Genomic DNA, 17,482 nt, shown 5'->3' with positions numbered 1-17,482 from the left:
TGTTCCAAAAACATTTTAGTGCAGAAACTCTTCTATAGAATTTAACTATATTAAATTACATTCTGGCTACATGGCTTCTCTACAAGACACGTCTTGAAAGCAGGGTTCACATGTGGCTTGTCTGTTGTGTCCCCTGGGGCATCTGGACAGTATTCGGCACACGCTTGTGGAATTGGATTGAATAAAGAGGTTCAGACTCCTCTCAATGGCCTGGCTCTTAAACACAGGGCCCACGGTGGACGTGCGGGAACGAGGCGCACTGGGTCAGGTAGGGCTACCTGGGAAAAGTTTCTGGAAGAGAGGCGCTTGGGGCAGAGGTCTGAAAGAGATGCAGGCTGAGGGGGCGATGTCATCCTGCCAAGAGGACTGGTATGAGCAAAGCCAAATGTGGGAGACAGCTGGCGGGGGGTGACCAGAGCTGAGATGGGAGGGCCAGGGCTCGGACACCTGGTGGAGGGGTCTCGAGTTGATGCGATAGGGTGCTCGCAGGGATTACAGAGCTGTGAGCGAGGTGCTGAAAACAGGATTGGATGGAAGACAGGATGGAAGCAGGAGGACAGAGTGCAGTATGCCAGCGGGGCAATGATGGCTGTCCCTTAGGGTCGCTGGCATAGACTCGAGGTGCAGACAGGAGAGAACAGAGTCAAAGATCATTTGATACACACATCCTTGCATTCCTGAGAAGTGCAGGATGCTGGTGCACAGAGGAAGCTGGGAGGCCTCGCTTCCACTTTGTGGTGAAGATGGTGAGACCAGCACTGGGTACCTTTAGTGTCGTGTGTCAGAGGACCATGCGCTGGAGGTGACCGAGACTCGGCCCTCTGCTTTTGTCCCCAAGAAGGTCTCCACCGCCACATAGGAGGTGTATGGGGGGGAGGGAGGGTGTTTCTCCAGTGCCTGAACTGTCTCTTCTGCCCCCACGTGACAGGCATCCTCTCTCTGTCCCAGCCTGCTCCCCAAAGCAGCCGCTCTGACCTCCAGAATGAGCTATGGTCTCAATTGACAGAGCCCCCACTGTTCCAGGTGCTTTGCACATATAGACTCGTTATATCCTGAAAGTAGGTCATATTATCCCCATTTTACGGATGTGGAAACCGAGGCTCTCTAAAGGATAAGCCAACCACCCCAATTCTCACAACTAGTGCGAGAGGAACCAGGATTGGTGCCCTGGTTGGCCTAGGGTCAAAGCCCACGACCTCTGTGTGCCACTGTGGTGCCTCCTGCCGGTCCTCTGGCTGGCGGATTTTAAATCTACCCAATTCAGCAAACAGGGACCCTGCAGGTGGAGGGGATACAGGGAGGGACACATATCAGTAGGAGGGACCAACACAAACCCAGAGATCCCCACAGGAAGTGCCCACCACAATCCACAGTACCTGCATGGGGGGGCGGGCCACATCAAGCCCCCCCCCCCCGCCCCGCCCCGGAATCCCAAAATATCGACTGAAGGGTCTTTGCATACAACCAACTCATTTCAGGCAAGGAAGCAGAGGCGGGAGAGGGGAGGTGTCTTCCAGGTAACACCACTGCTTAGTGGCAGAGCGGGACCAAAGCCCAGGTGTCTTCACCAGGGTCGGTGCCCTAGACTCGGACGACTCCTCTCTCTTTCCTTTGCAGCTGGACCGAGTTCACCCCTGCCCCTCAGCGGCCCGGACCTCCCCCGCCCCCCGCACATCCTGCCCCCATCTGCCGGGTCCAGAACCAGCACCAGGGCACCAGGCTGGCAGCTGCGGGGCGCACCCTTCAGGGGCCCAGCCCGCCCCTCGCCGCCCGGGTTCCTCCTCCTGGCGGGGAGGGGGAGGAGAGGTGGGGCCGCCCTCTGCAGCAAAGATGCGACTCAGATAACATCTCCAAATTGTGGATGAGGACAGGGCCCTTGAATCTGCTTTTATCGTTATTGTTGTTTCTAGCTTATTGTTTATCAAGTGCTTTCTCTATAAAACGGCAAGACTGAACAGCTTAGGCCCCCTCCGAAACCCTGGGTTTTGAACACGGGGAGGAGCGAGCTCGGCGGTGGAATTCTGCGGCTGCAAGGAGGCCACACCTTCCCAGCTTCTCATTCGCTTGCAGACGCTCCCTTTTCCTGTTTGGTCGGGTTGAGAAATGTCTCCCTCTCCCTTGCGCGGAGCCTCGGCGCCCAGGCGGAGGCGGGCCTTGTTGCCTCGGCGACATCCCCCGCAGCCAATAGAAGCTGGAGGGGCGGGGCCGGCCGCGTCCCGTGTTGCCGAGGCGGGGTTCGCAGGTTAGCAGACGTGCGTTGGGGGAGGGTGCGGGGGTCGCGGGGGTCGCGAGGGCCCTGGGGTCCGGGTTCCGCGGCGGCCGTGGGGTTGGGGCTCCCAGACTCCGCGCCCCAAGTTCTTCTCGGCCCGAGCGGGAGGAGCTGCGGGCGGTGATGAGGAAGGGCGGAGGAACGGGAGACGGGGGTCGCTGGCCGGCCTTGTCCGGCGGACCCGAGGCCCGTGGCCCCGCCCAGCAGGCCCCGCGGCCCGGCGCGCCAGTTTGGCTGTGGAAGTCGAGGCCTGGGGGAGAGGGAAGCGCCTTCGCGGACCGGGCTTGGAAGGCCCAGAACCCCGGGCCCAGCTCCCACCCAGTTCCCGTGCCCGAGCAGGGCGGTTCGCTCCGGGGCCGAGGGTGCTGCGTGGCCGCCCGCCCCTTCTCCGCCTCAGTATTTCTCTTCCAGGTGGGCGGTCTTGCCGGCCCCGAAAGTCTGAGAAGCATGAAGCTCCTGTGTTTGGTGGCCGTGGTCGGAAGTCTGCTGGTGCCCCCAGCCCAAGCCAACAAGGTGCAGCTCCCGTGCACGACCACCCTGCCTGCGCCCCGGCATCCCGGGGTGGGGGGTGGCTACTGCCCCAGCCCGGCCCCTCACTCCCCTTCGGGCCGTGCCGGGGCATGTTCTCTCGGCCCTAGGCTGCAGGCCTCCAGGAGAGGGGGGGTCTGCGGGGCACGCGTCTGGATCTGGCACGCCAGAGGTGGAATTCCAGTCAGGGTTCTGTGTTTGGGGAAGTTGTCTTAAGTTCTCAGTACCTTCTTCCCTTTGCTCCTGGGTGCCTTCTGCCCTAGTCGGAGCTTCCAGTAGCCTAAGGAGTGGACGTAATGTGAGGAGTGTGAAGTCTGCACAGATGCGGGTTGCTGGGTGGAGGGGACCCACCCCCGAGCCGGGACTGGAGCTGAGGCTCCAGGTGACTTCCGTTCCTTAGGGGTAATGGCCTGGAGCTGGGTTTGGGAATTCGAGATTATGAAGATCACTGAGGCTTTGAATCAGACTGAGTCTCAGGGTTTGTTTCCACTTCCTCCTAGGAATGCTAATTCGAATGAAAATTTTGTGTTGTTGTCTCTGACCCATTCCAGGGAGGGAGAACTTGCAGAGGGGTTGCTTGAGTGTTTCCATGGAAACGTCCACTTTTTCTGGTTCACCCCAGCCTTTTCCTTCCCTGATCCTAACCTAGGAAGTTGGAGGTGGGCTTGGGGGAAGAGGCCAGCCGCCAAGACTGCTGGACCCGGGTACACACACAGGTGTGAGGCCCAGAGCACCTTGCTCTGGGCCTTGCCACCTTGCTTGCCCCTCCCCCAAGCCCCCTACCTGGGAGTGGCAGCCCTGGGCAGCCTTCCGTGGGTATCATTCGCGCCCCCAGACAGTTTCTTGAGGACCGTGTGATGTAGCCTCCTTCCTGCAGAAGTCGTTCCTGCTGAACTTGGGCCTGGGGGAAGGTCGAGAGCATTCATATGGTCACCTTATGGAACAGGGAACTGAAAGTTGAGAGTCTTGCTAGAATTTGAACCCAGGGGCCCTGCCCACCTGATTTGTGCTTTCTCTTGCAGAGTTCTGAAGATATCCGGTGCAAATGCATCTGTCCACCATATAGAAACATCAGTGGACACATTTACAACCAGAATGTGTCACAGAAGGACTGGTAAGGCATTGCCCAGGCTGGCCCTTGAGGTTGTGGGTGTTGACTGGGGTTCATGGACCCCTGGAAGATAAGCTTGCTCTCCCATTTCTGTGGAGAACCTTACAAAGGACTATTTTGTCCCTGGTCACACAACCGATTAGAAATAGGGTCCACATGTCTTTAATTCCAGCTGAGGGGTTCCTGGTCAGAGGAGTGGATTTTGTCATTTTGATTTGCTTTGATTTGGGTGTTTGTTCATATCTGCAAAATGGTAACAGAGAAGCTGGGAGAGATAAGTATTAGAGCCACATACCGTGGGATCTTTCGCCTACTTGCGTGCTCTTGGCGAAGCTCTGTTACACGCGTCATTTGATAACCACGCGTCTAACCACCTTGGAAGGCAGTGGGATGGGTTGTGTTCCCATTTTATAGTTGCAGAGATTGAGGCCCAAAGAGAATTTACATTATACTCCTGGAGTCGTGAATTCATTTCTGGATGCCTCACTTCAAAAAAGAGAGAAATAATCAAAAAATCATTCAGAGAAAGGACATCAGCTTGTCGAAGGCAAGTTTCAACGTGATCTCCTGGAAAGAACGGTTTAAGGAGAGGATTTGGGGACACACGCAGCTGAGAGGGCAGGAGAGGGGCTGGCGTGCTCTGAGGCGCGCCGTGTGGCTTGGGTGTAGGGCTGGGGCCAGCGAGGAGAGCTCCAGGGAGCCAGATTGAAGTGTGAGTTGAGGCGTTTCTCGTGCAGGCCGTTTCAGGAGTAGGGGCTCCTCATCCCGGAGGGCCCTGAGCGCAGGTGCGGTGATGCCTGCATCAGGTCCCCGTGGAGCCGTTACGCCACACGGGGGAGCCCAGGTCAGCGTGGCCTCTACTTGGTCAGGTATCAGGATCACCAGGTGGGCTTTGAGAAAATACAGAGTCCCAGCACCCCCTCCGCCATGATTTTTGGGGTTTTTTTTGTTGTTGTTTTTCCCAGCTTTATTGAGATGAATCAGACATGTGATGTTGTATAAGGTTTCGTGATTTGATACATGTATCTATTGTGGAATAAGGTTAGACAACACCTCCATCGCCTCACAGGGTAACCGTGCAGGTGTGGGTGTGGTGGAACATTTAAGATCTACTCTCTTAGCAACTTTAAGTGTACATAATTGTTAACGTGTATTGTTAACGATAGTCACCACGCTGTACGTTAGATACCACCCCCCCACGCCCAAGATTTTGATTCAGTGAATATGGGGGTTAGGGCACGGCAGAAACTTTTTCTTAAATAAGTGATCGTGATGCGGTTGGTCCAGAGCAGCATTTGGGGATTTTGAACCTGTCCAGCTCTGAGTGTGTGATTTTCTGAGAACCAGTCTGGTTAGATGCAGACTCTGGATCGACCCTGCCTGCCTTCCAATCTAGCTTTGCTCCTTGTTCATTGTGAAGCAAGTTGCTTAATCCCCAGTGTATTCAGTTTCCTCATCTGTAAAGCGGTGGCAGTATTTTGAGTATTAAATAAGAGTGTGTGTGTGTGTGTGTGTGCGTGCACGTGTGCGAGCGCACACTTGTGCAACGCATGTACAAGTAAGTATAGCACTTAGAACAATTCCCAGCACATGCTGAGGCCGTATAAATGTCAGCTGGTAGTATTAGTGATGTATATTGTTATGCCTTCCTAGAGGCCACGAAGGTGACCGTCATCCGACTTAACGCCATAGCCCAAGAGGGAAGCCCAGGTTTCCTTCTGTCTTTGCCCGTCCTGATGGAGTTACAGAGCCCCAGGGCCTGGAGTCCTGGGGAAGCCCCTGTGACCTCTTTGTATCTCGTGTTTACAGTTCAAATAGCGTCAGGAATAAACGGCTAGACTGTCTCAGCCCGACACCAGGCAATAAGGCTACACCCCTCAGGCACCACCACATTGTACCAGCACTGTCTCTGCGCTGGGGCCAGCGTAAGGCCCCAAGCCAAGCGTGGATGCCACGGAGGACGGAGTCCTACCTGGACCTCTCAGGCTGTGGTTTATCTCCTTCCCCTGGGCAGTCAGCATTAGGGGGCTGCCTGAGGAACAGTTCCACCAAGGCTGGTGGGTGGAACCTGAGGCTGGGACGTAAGACCCCGGGGTTCTGGGACCCAGCGACCCTGGCCTGTCAGGGAGGGGAGGCATCGCAGGCCGCCTGGAGCCCCTTAGGGGAGGGCTGGGGCCTGACGCTGTGATCCTAGACCTCAGGCCAGGGCCAGAGGAGACCAGGTGTGTCCTCCGGCCCCTTCCGCATGGTCCCTCCACTGCGAGGAGGACACCTGGGCCTTCCCCTGGTTGAGGGGGCTGAAGCCAGGGTGTCTGAGCCGCACAGGCCGCGTTCCCGTGTGGCAGGCGCTCTGCCATCTCGTGCTGGGGGTCCTCGTGCCTGTGAGGGGCAGAAACCCCGACACCTTCGCCCTGATGGTGGAGCTCCCCGAGGAGTATACTATAGAGGCAGTCCCAGAGCTGGCTAGTGCAGTGTCTCTCACACTGCTAAAAATACAGGCTTCAAACAAATCTGTTTTGGAAACACATTGTGTAAAACAAAGTCAGGACTGCCCCGGCTGAGCGGGAGCGTCCACGGCCCCTCCCTCCCACCCTCCGGCACAGAGGGTCCTGGGGTGCCCCAGGGAGCACATGTTGAAGGACGCTGATCAAGTTCAGCCTCTGTTGTGTCCGTGAGGACACCGAGGCCCAGAAAAGTGACACACGTCACCTGCAGACGGCAGAGACTTAAACCAGCTTGCCCTTCCGTAACCCTCTCCCCTAAGGCGCTATCACTGATCCCCAAAAAGGGACATGTCACGGTTTCACTGATTCTCTGGGGAGAGAACACATCCCCGTGGGGAACCCACACGTCCCACTGGTGCACCAGAGTGACCTTCCAGACCCAGGGAGAAATCTGGGCCTCGGAGGCTGGTCGAGGCCCCGGGAGAGGGGAGGTCCCAGGAGTGATAACCCAGTGCTGCGTGTGGACCTGGCCCTGTCTGGCGGCCCCTCCCCGGGCAGGGGCTGAGTTAGAGCAGGGAGCCACGTGCCCAGCGCTGGAAGTGGGGTCATCAGAGGTTCAGGTGAAATCACACCCTCCACATACGGACTTCTAGGGGGAACAGAGGCTTGTGGAGGACATGCCAGCCCACACTGTTGGCACCTCTGCCAGAAAGCCCGCCTGAGCCTGAGGGCCCCTGGGACAGCCCGGGCCAGAGCTGGAAGGTGCTGGAGGGTCATCCGGCGCCACCCCTGCAGCTCCCAGAGGCGCAGCTCCCAGAGGAGGCTCAGGCCCAGGGCGCCAGGCTCCTGGGGGCAGGGCCCGGCTGAGACACAGCAGTGGGAGGGGATAGGGAAGTGGGGTTCAGAGATGTTGAAGAAGGCAGAGTCACTGGCTTGTGGTGGATTCGTGGGTCAGAGGAGGGCTGGCGGAGGCGCTGCCTGCCACGGGGACAGACCCTGGACCCGAGGGACTGGGGTGGGGTGGGGTGGAGTCTGTGCCGCTGGGACACCCACCCGGTGAGGCGCGGAGGGCAAGGGCCTCGTGAGGCTGTGGGTTGGGAAAGGGGTCCCGCCAGCCTGACCCTTCAGAGACCCTTCCCTCCCTGGGGAGCCCCCCGGCTGCCCCCACAGCCCTCTGTCTGTTGCAGCAACTGCCTGCACGTGGTGGAGCCCATGCCGGTGCCCGGCCACGACGTGGAAGCCTACTGCCTGCTGTGCGAGTGCAAGTACGAGGAGCGGAGCACCACTACCATCAAGGTGTCCGGCGGCCCGCCCCGCCCCCTCGCCCCCTGCGTGGCCCCGCCCCGCCCCGCCCTCCGCCTCCGGTCCTGTTTCCTTCTGCAGCGTTCCTTGGGGCTGGGGGTCTGGCCCCCAGGCTGGCCGGGTCACAGCCCAGGGACCCCCTTCCCACCCCCCCTTGGAGCCGCTCTCCCCTCTGACGCCATCACACTCGCAGGGGGGACCTGGGAGGGGGGCTGGAGACCCCTTCCCCGGCGCTTCCCATCTTCCCCTACCTTCTCGCTTTCCATTTGTTCAGTAGACGTTTTCGGGGCTCCCGCTGTGTCCCGGGCACCGTAAGGGATGTTGGAAAGGAGGTAGCCCGCCCTCCGGAGCCTCCAGTCTGGTTAAGCTTCCAGAGCGACACCAGAGCTGCGGGCCTGGCAGGATGGGCGTCAGATGCCCCCCCTTGCGTCCCCTGAACCCCGTTCTCGTGGGCATCAGTGAATTCAGGGGAGGTGGTGGAATGGCCACCAACACACAGTGAGGACATGGAGAGGCCTGGTCCCTGGTCCCCTCCAGGCAGGCTTGATCCCCCAGCACCACCACACCCCAACCAGGGCGAGCCTGGCCATGCTTGCCGATTTCCAACATAAGCTCCTCCTGGTCCAGCTTTTAAGCTTATTTCTGCGTGTCTGGTGAAGGGTCTGGAAATAGCAGCAGGAAAGAACCCGCAGGAATTTGGCAACAGCCCTGAGCCTGCCATCGGGCTTCCCTTTTGAGGCCCTTTTGGAGGGGAGGTGGTCCTCCGCGCTGTCCTCCCTGCCTGGCCCATGGTGCTCATCCTCTCCCCTCTGAGGTGGAAGCGGTTGCCTGTCCGCCCTCCCTAGCATCACCCCTTCCCCTCTGAGCTTATCCCCTGGCCCCACGCTTGGGGGACCAGGTCCCCGAGACCTTAGATTGGAAGGGACTTCCTGACGTGGGGACCTCATCAGATACACTTCCTAATCCCCCAGTTCCTCTCTAGTCCTTGCTAAGAGACCAGAGAGACCCCCCCTCCAGCTTCAGCCTGTTAAGAGAGTCAGCCCTGTCCCGCCCCCCGCTTCCTGGGGTACAGGCAAGAGTTCTGATCCTTTACCCTGTCTAAAGATGCCCTGGTCAGGGAGGGGCGTGGTCCAGCTGGACTTGGCTGTGGACCAAGCTCGGCTCCCGTCGTAGCGTAGACGCCTTGGCTAGGGTCGGCAGTGACGCATGGCGGTTAGGGAGAGAAAAGGCATAGGAGTTGTGGTCAGCAAATCTGGGTTCAAGGCACATCCACCACTTGGTATTCTTTGGACTGAGGGTGGTGGTGTGGCCTTGGGGGTCTGCATCAGGTGAGTGTCAGCCCCTGGGGGACATTTGGAGATGGACTGTGGCCCCAGGAGCTGCGCTGTGTTACTGCCCGTGGAGGGCAGTGTCCTGGGGAGTCCTGCCTAAGGTGCCGGGAGTACCCACACTGGGAAACATCTCATTAGCTTCCTTGACTCTTTTTTCTGTAAAACAAAAATGACTGCAGCTTGGGAGGCTCTCCAGGCATGTAAGAGATTCTGGAAGTTGTCTTTCTGCCCCAGCCTCACCTTCTGCTGTGACTGACAGGGAGGGGCTGTGGCCGCCTGCCTGTCCCCTCTGTCCCCTGACGGTGACTCGCCCTCTTGGGACTGAAGCTCCCACCCCGTCACCTTGTGCTGCCCTCAGCAGGGCTCGGTACTTCCCACTCATACGGGCGCTCCCCCCACCTCTGTCTGGCTGGGCAGATTCCCCTCCCCGCTCTCCACTCCTGGGGGCGTCTCATCTGTCATCTTTGTGCTGCCAGAGAACTGGTGGTTCTCGTGGGGTCCCGACCACGGAGGGCACAGTCAGTAAAGGTGGAGTGGGTCGTTCTCCGCGCCCGCGGTCTCCTGGCCCGTCTGCAGGCAGCACTTGAGGCCGCGCTGCCCGGTGAAGACAGACTGCAAGGGAGAGGAGCGGCAGGTGGCCGTCCACAGGGCGAGCTGGCTCTCTTCCGCTCGCAGGTCATCATCGTCATCTACCTGTCGGTGGTGGGCGCCCTCCTGCTCTACATGGCCTTCCTGATGCTGGTGGACCCTCTGATCCGAAAGCCGGATGCCTACACCGAGCGGCTGCACAACGAGGAGGAGAACGAGGTACCGGGCTCTGAGTGCGGCCCCGCCGGTCCCTCCGCCCGCACGCAGCGTCCCTGGGGCCTAGGTGGCGGCTGTCTTCCCCTCCCCCAGTGCTCCGGTCGCCTCTTCTCCCGTTCGGTGTCCTGCGCGTTACCCGGACTGCAGTGTTTCCTCAGCGGGGGCAGCCTCGAGTTTTCCCTGATGTGGCACCAGGCAGCGTCAGTGCACGGGCCGGGGAGCCTCCTTGTCCCACCGCATTCCTGGCAGAGGGGCAGTGAGCCCGCCAGGCAGCCACGTGTGGGTGCCCGGACCTTGGTGTCGGGCTGACAGTGGACCTGGAGAGCGTGCCCGGAGAGTCAGGGGAGCCCCGGGTGGGACACAGGAGGCGCAGACAGCTCTCTGGGAGTGAGAGGTGGTGTGTGCCGTGCACAGAGCTGTGACGGTGTCGGGGGCTCCCGGCCTGTGCCCCTCGAGCTCGCCCCCTCGGGCCTGCACAGCTGCCATGTGTGCCCGAGACAGCAGTGAGGGAAGAGGGGTGCCCCAGAGGGTGGCATCTGCAGGCAGGTGGGGCTCAGGACGCTTGCTATCCTGGGGACCAGCTGCACACAGGTGCGGAGCGCTTGGCCTCACCCTGGTTTACGTAAAGCCGGGGCGGAGGGACCACAGCCGGGAGGCTAACACGTGTAAGAGGGACTCTTCCTGCAGAGACACAGGTGAGCGGGGTGAAGGGGTGAGTGGTCACCGGAGCACCAGGCTTAGGCTGTGCCGCCGGCGGGCTGTCGCCCTTGAGAGCATCGCACGCGGCGGGTGGAGCTGGGAAGGGCAGGGTCCCACCAAGAAGAGGGGCTGGGGCTCAGACCTCAGCGCGAAGCTGCCCGGCCGCACGGGGCAGGCCTGCACACGCCAGGGAGGGAGGGGGCCTGGCCCGTCCCTGGACCCCACGGACCCTCCGGGGTGGGCGCCCCCAGCCTCCTGCTGACACGCGCCCGGCCGGTGGAGCTGGGGCTGGGAGGCGGGGGGCCGGCAGTCGGGTGGTCTTTGTCCAGGAGGAAATCTCGCGCGCCTACCTCGCAGTAATAGCAGCTCTGCTGGGGGCAGAGCGGCGCGGGTGAGTACCCCGTGATTAGGGGATGCGTGCGGTAATGGCAGTCCTGGTTGGGGAGCGGCTGAGAGATGGGCCATGATTACACGGCTCCGCGGCCTCTCCCTGCGGCCTCCCCGGCATGTGTGCCACCTGGCTGCGGAGCCCCAAGGGAGGGCAAGCTGCACGGTTCTTTATGGACCCCATCCCGGGCCCCCCCAGCTCATCCCGTCCCTGTGTCTCTTGTTCCCGCTGTACTCAGGTCCTGCAGGTGCCCCGTGCAGACAGACGCACAGACCTCGGGCCCACCCTCAGGGTCCGAGCCCGGAGCAGAGCCCCCAGCCAGGGGTGCGGGATAGAAGGATGTCAGGAGAGGGGCGGGGGAGGCTGGGGGCTGACTTTTCCTCGGTGTCAGTGTGGGAAGGCTTCCTGGCAGCGGGGCTCTTCCGTGGTGGGGAGGGGCCGCTTAAGTGCTGGGGCCGCTGGAGCTGAGTGGAGTGGAGCGGAGACCGCGGTGGCGCCCGGGCCTGGGGCCGGCAAGGGGAGGAGGCCCTGCGTGGGTGAGCTGGATCTCTGGAAATGCTCTGAAGAGCTTAAGAAGGATGGGGACCCCCCGGGGCGGGGGACTTAGCTTTCACCCCAAGAGGAAGAAAGTCAGGCTCTAGGCCTGTGCAGCTCAGTGACCTTGAGAAGGCTCCCCTCCACACCGCAGGAGTCGGGGGGGGGGGGTCAATCGCATCCCAGGATGGGGGCCCTTTGGCTTCGTCCCCCCATTCCTGTAGCCGGGAGCTCCTGCCCTGGGGCTCGAGGACAGAGGGGAAGGGGGCCTGGCCCACAGCGCTGAGGAGATGAAAGCCCCGCTCCCTCTGAAGGTGCCGGCCGGCCCGGTGGGCCCCCGGTGTGGGGCGCTGCCTTTCCTGATTCCAGCAGCATCAGGACTAATCCCCCGGCTCAGACGCCCTTTGAAAGGAGGAAGCCAGCCTTTTTGCTGGGGCAGAAACGGCAAACAGAGCTGTGCTAGATGTGTAGGTTTGGCCCCCTTTGAAGAGAGAGAAGGAAGGGTTCCTGCGAGGCTGTGGGTGTCTCTGGGCCTCACTTCGTGGGCCTCAGCTCTGCAGGGTCCCCCGAGACCACAGCCCACTGGGCGGGAGTGGGGGAGAGAGAAGGGTGTGCAGGAGTGATGGCAGCCAGGGACCCTGAGCTGCTGCACGGCCCCTCCCTTCCCAGGGTGGCGAGGAGCCCAAGAGCGACAGGGCCCTCGTCCCCCTGAGCCCAGAGCAGGAAGGGGGACGAGGAAGGGCAGGGCCGGCGGACGTCTCTAGAACGGCCGTCAGGACCTCGTGGCCCAGCCGTTAGGAGCATGGCATTGGGATTGTGATCCTGGGCTGGAGTCCCAGCTCTGCACTCGCTGTCCTGGTGTGTAACCCTTTGGTTAGTTTTCCGAGTCTGAGCTCTTGTCTCAGTGTGGTTGCTGTGATGCCATGTGTGCGGCTTTACAAGTGTTTGTGCAGCCTTGAGAGCAAGACCTTTCACTGGGGCCCTGACCTGAAGCTGGCAGGAAGGCCGAGGGGTGGCAGGGCAGGGCCTGGCTGCAGGCAGTCACGGGGCAGAGCAAGGCCAGAGGCCGGGGGCAGGGAGGCCAGGCCAGGTGCGCACGGTTCAGCCAGCCCAGAGGGCTTGAATGTGGGGCTCGGGAGACACGGGTCCAAGTCCTTTGTGACCTTGGGCAGCAGAGCCGCAGATGAGAATCACATAGCCCATAAGCCAGTCTTGTGAGCCTGGGAATAATCCAGGCACAGCGCCAAGGGAGCGCCCGGCACCCAGGGACGTTCACCCTCAGGCCTGTCCAGCCCCGTCGGCAGCAGGCGCCTTCCTCCTGGTCGGCGGGGCTCCCCCTCCTGCCCTCACTGCCCAGAGGCCCAGCTTGGGGGGTAAGAGGGTTGGAAGTGGTAGCATCTCTCCTATGGCAGAGCCGGTGAGGACCAGGCCCCGCTCTGAGCGTTTCTAGGACAGACGTGGCGTCTCTAGTACCCATTAATCAGACTACTAGCGGTGGAAGTGCAGAGCCTCTCAGCTGCAGCTTTCCCCGCTTAGGACCTGTTTGTCAAGACTTTACATGAAGGAAAAACAAGTGGTCCTGTGGTGATGTGGTGAATTTCAGCTGTTCCTTAGTGCGCTGCTCTTGGCTCCCTCTGCTTTCCCTCCAGACTCTCTCCCGACGGGACAGGAGAGCAGCCGGGGCCAGGAAGGGTGCAAGGAGGGGGCAGGTGGCGCTTTTCCGCCCTGCCAGGCCTGCCCCCAGGCTCCCAGGAGGACGAGAGTGTGGGCAGGCCGGCGGGGAGAGAAGTCCCAGTAGCCCCGGAGCCGGGGTAGCTCGGTCCTGGGGGACCAACAGCCTCCCATGGGGGTCTCCAGTGCCCCTTCACCTAGACGGCCACTCAGAGTCTGGTCCTGAACCGGGAAGGGATGATCTGAAAAGTAGTGACACCGGTGACCTTTCAAGGGCAGGTCCCCGCTGCTGCCTGGGGGCTCCGGGAGTGGGTCTCACACTGACAGTTGCTGTGAATTGAGCGCTTGTGATCCGCCAGGCACCGCTAAACGCTGTGCGCCCACTGTCCCTGCGAAGACACTCCTGCAGGCTCCATCCGTGGGTGGGAAGCAGGTTCAGAGGACAGGGTGTCACCCAGGGTCGTGCTCCAGGGTCAGAGCCCAGGTGCAAAGCCAGGTTTGATTCCACAGTCGTCTTCCCACCGTGAACTGCTGGGGAGGAAGGGAACTGAACACCCCGCGGGCTCCAACTCTGACAGCAGTGTGCTGAGAACTTTACACGTGTTACTGTATGTAACCTTGCCGTACCCCGCTCCTGGTCATAAACCGTGTGTGTCGGTGTGGGGCGTCACCCACGAGGTCCTGAGTCATGACCAGCACTGCAAACAGTGAGATGGAGCAGGGCAGAGGACGTCAGAGGGCGTCATGCTGAGCGTTGTGTGAAGCTGTGTGTGTGTGTGTTTCCGCACTGGGTCATCGAGTGAATGTAATTCCTGTTGACGGTATAGGCAGAGAAGCCTAAGAAGACCGGCTTTGCTAAGTTGAAGCTTGGGGAAATCAAGTGGCTTGTCAGGGACACACAGCTGCGAAGTGGCCGAGGCCGGGAGAAGGTGGCCCCCCAGGGCCCAGCTGTAGAACCCAGGGTCCTGGCTTCGACTCTGATGCTCTGGCACCTGCCCCTGAGGTGCTGCCGTGGTCCTCGTCCAGCCTGGCAGAGCAGGCTTCCTCGGGGTCCCGGGCTGAGGGCTCCCGGGGGGCAGCGTCCGTCTCTAACTCACCCTGGGCAGAGCTCCGGGCGGCAGTGACGACATGCCAGCCTCACCGCCCGCCGCCGGCGCGCTGCCTCCCCTCCCCTCGCCCCCATCCCCCGCCCCTACCTCCCCAGCCTGGCAGCTGCATGGCGACAGAAGCTGTGCCAGCTCGGGGCATTAGAAGCAGAGTTGCAGTTGCTGGGCGGCCCTGGGCTTAGAGAGGTGTGCTAATCCCTTAAGAGGTGTGTGGCAGGAGATGAGAGGCAGGGAGAGCTGGGGAGGAAATCCCCCGGGCTGTGTGCCTGGCCCTCGGCTCCAGTTCCCCCCACAGATCAGGTTCGGGTCCTGCGGGAAATGCATGGGCTCTGGAGCTTCGGAGGCAGAGAAGTGGTAATTAGGGGAAGATGCCGCCTTTGACAACAGCGGCAGTTCTGAGGGCGGGGGTAGGGGATGGGGGCAGAGCGGGGAGGGCGGCCGGAGCGGCTCTGGAGTGGGCACGAAGGGCGAGCTCCCAGCTCCATCCTGCCAGACACTGTCCTTCGGGGAGCGAGCTGGGGTCCCAGCCCCTGGCAGAGCAGGTCCTGGGGGTCTCCCTGCTGTCCTGGCCGTGGCCGGCAGGGCCGAGGAGTTCTGCAGCCCGCTACCAGCCGTGGGGGCACGTGGTGCCTCTCCTCGAACGACAGGGTCATTGCGTCCTCTGTGCTGACCCTCCGCGCTCCTCTTGAGGGTCAGGAGCGAGTCTGGGGTGCAGCCGGGCCTGACCAGAGCCCCCGCTTCCCAGGCCCCCGCCCATCCCGCAGCCGCGGGCGCCCTGTGCTGGGTGTGCCCTCGGGGAGGCCTTTGGGGTCGCTCTCCTCGCACTGTTTTCCGTGTCAGGTGTTTGAGACCCCCCCGGCTCTCGGTGCCAAGCCTCTTCTTCTTCCCGCAACAGGACGCTCGCTCCGTGGCGGCCGCCACCTTCTCCGGGCCCCGGGCGAACACGGTCCTGGAGCGCGTGGAGGGAGCGCAGCAGCGGTGGAAGCTGCAGGTGCAGGAGCAGCGGAAGACGGTCTTCGATCGGCACAAGATGCTCAGCTAGGCAGCAGTGCCGCCAGGTCACGGTCAAGGCAGCGCCAGAGGCCGCGCCTGCCAGCCTCCAGGGCTGGACGGAGCTGGCCACTCTCCCCACTCAGTGCCACCCTCCGGGTCTCCCCTTTAAAGCCCGGGGCGTTGTTCCTTCTCCCTCTCTTTTGACATGTGCTCAGCTGCATAATCTAGGAAGAGCGCTGGGTCCATGGTCTGTTGGCCTGCTCAGGCGGTCTTCAGTGGGGGAGGGCTGGGGGCCTCGGGACTGGAGCGACCCTGTCACCTTGCTCCCTCCTCACCACCCTCCCGGCTCCAGATCTTGGGAGCTCGGTCATCAGGAACTGAGTGTGGGAGAGGAAGGCACGGCCGGCTTCCTCCCGACCCGACTCCTCGGCCCTGGCGTGGCCTCGCTCCAGCCCTCGGGACGGCTCTGCTGGGAAGGCTGATGCCACAGCCCGACCCTTGTCCTCAGGGCACACCTGGACGCTGTTCCAGCTTCTCTTCCCCTTCCTCTTCTCCCATCAATGCAGGCAGAGCCGAGGACCCCGCTTACTCTGCCTCCTGGCCCCCGCTCCCACTTCAGGAAGCCAGGCGGTGGCCCCCCCCCCCACCCCCGCCCCGGTCTGCAATTGCTGAGCCATTGGTGGGACCACAGGACCCCGAGGCCGAGCGGTGGCTCTGAGCGCCTGGGCTCCTGTCCTCAGATTGACACTTGTCCCTGAGTTCATTGTACCAGTGCATGGAGAGGAATGTCATCCTTCTGTTACTTGTAAATCAAGGAAGCATCGTGAAATTGTCTTATTTGTCTCACTTTGTGGATCTCAAGAGACTTCAAGGACTAAGAGTGTTTCACAGGTGGACCCAGAGAGGGGACAGGAGCATTGTCCTTGAGGGGTCCAGGCAGAGAGGCAGGGCGCGGACAGTCCAGGTGGCTGTGGCGGACGGAGCCCACGGGGGGCCTGGGCGGGGTCGCTGCTCCTTTCAGGCTCCATTCCCTGCAGGGGGCAGGGGGTGAACTGGCCCTTGGGAACTGTCCTGAGTGTATTTGTGTTTCACCTTTGTGGGAGAGTCCCCTGAAACTCTGAACAGTGTCTGATGGCAGTATCTTACAGATACAGTGCGTGGCGCTCACTGAAAAGCCCGTATGTTTCCCCAAATGAAAACCACCGGGTACTCAGAGAGGGATGGGGGCAGCCAGGGGAGGAGCGCTGCCAGGAGAAGCGTCCAGGGGCCGCCGGGGCTGAGTCACATCCATCCATCCGTCCCAGAAGTGTGGCGGGGGTGCGTCCGGGACCCAGGCAGAAACAAGGGCCTGGCGGCCCAGCTGGATCTGATTGAATGTCTTCCCGCGGGGTTTGTCCAGGTCAATGTGTTGAGAAGGCTCCGTGTGGAGCCCTGAGCCGGGGTCTTGGTGGGGTGGGCATTTCAGTTTGCGAAGATGTGCCCAAGTTCAGAGCCATGTGCAGGTACAGAGGGGCACGGGCCGGGTGATGCGTAGACGGGGCTCCAGAGGAGCAGAGACTTGGGGTTGGCATTGGAAGTGAGCGAGGGACACAGTGGAGGGGCCGGGTTGACGGGTCCTGGGCCAGCGTGCCTGGCCAGCGTGAGGCTTGTGGTGGGTTAGCGGGAGGTACGTGGGCTGCAGGTGGCCGTGCAGAGGACCCAGTGCCGGCTGCGTCTCCGCCCTAGTTCGCCCAGCGTACACTTGGTGCCGGCCAGGCCACACGCTGCTTCAGAGGCCTCGGTGGGCCGCGAGTTCTTCCACGATGGGGACGCTTTCCAACAGTGGGTAGACGGGTGTGTCAGCTTATCAAGAACCATCAGTCCAGAAATTGGTGTCTCACGTTGCCAGATACTCCTCTGAACCACACTGCCCAGGGGAGACCTCGAGTGCTGTTGTTGCTCTGCGTCTTGGTTGAGTCCTGCAGGTGATCTGACCTGTCGGGGTTGTCTTAAGGATTTGGTCTGTAGCAGGCAGCTGTTGTTAACTATAAGTGAGCCCAGTATATGAAAGTAAATTAATGTAAAAGGTTAGGAATGATTCTTCAGTGTCTTACGGACTCAGCCGGTAACCAAGCCTCTCAGTGTGCTTTGGCCTCGCACACACACTGGTTTCGGACAACTACTCCCAGGTGTGCCTCGGTGCCTTTCTGTGAGTGACCTTGGAGCAGGGTCCATGCAGCCAGCTCAGCAGAGGCCAGAAGGAACTGTTCCCCCGCCTCATCTGAGAAATAAGTTCTAGCGTTGTGTTCAGAAGTCCTGTTTG

General features: G+C 61.2%; 1 protein-coding gene across 2 annotated transcripts; it reads left to right on the top strand.

Annotated features, from left to right (window-relative positions):
* The first annotated feature begins 2,174 nt into the window (after positions 1-2,174).
* Positions 2,175-16,009, top strand: TMEM9 (transmembrane protein 9). 2 transcript variants are annotated; one of them, XM_068541879.1, is made up of 6 exons: positions 2,175-2,242; positions 2,681-2,782; positions 3,820-3,911; positions 7,540-7,648; positions 9,661-9,792; positions 15,083-16,009. In XM_068541879.1, the coding sequence occupies exons 2-6, from the start codon at positions 2,717-2,719 to the stop codon at positions 15,227-15,229; spliced, it is 546 nt and encodes a 181-aa protein (XP_068397980.1). In that variant the 5' UTR covers positions 2,175-2,242; positions 2,681-2,716; the 3' UTR covers positions 15,230-16,009. The 2 variants fall into 2 exon arrangements, with proteins under 2 accessions (XP_068397980.1, XP_068397978.1); XM_068541877.1 differs by lacking the exon at positions 2,175-2,242 and having other exon boundaries at positions 2,285-2,782.
* The last annotated feature ends 1,473 nt before the right edge of the window (positions 16,010-17,482 follow it).

Source organism: Eschrichtius robustus, chromosome 3, assembly GCF_028021215.1.
Source record: "Eschrichtius robustus isolate mEscRob2 chromosome 3, mEscRob2.pri, whole genome shotgun sequence".
NCBI classification, from domain to species: Eukaryota; Metazoa; Chordata; class Mammalia; order Artiodactyla; family Eschrichtiidae; genus Eschrichtius; species Eschrichtius robustus.
Note: the sequence above shows the minus strand (reverse complement) of the source record. Positions and strands in the feature narration are given on the sequence as shown.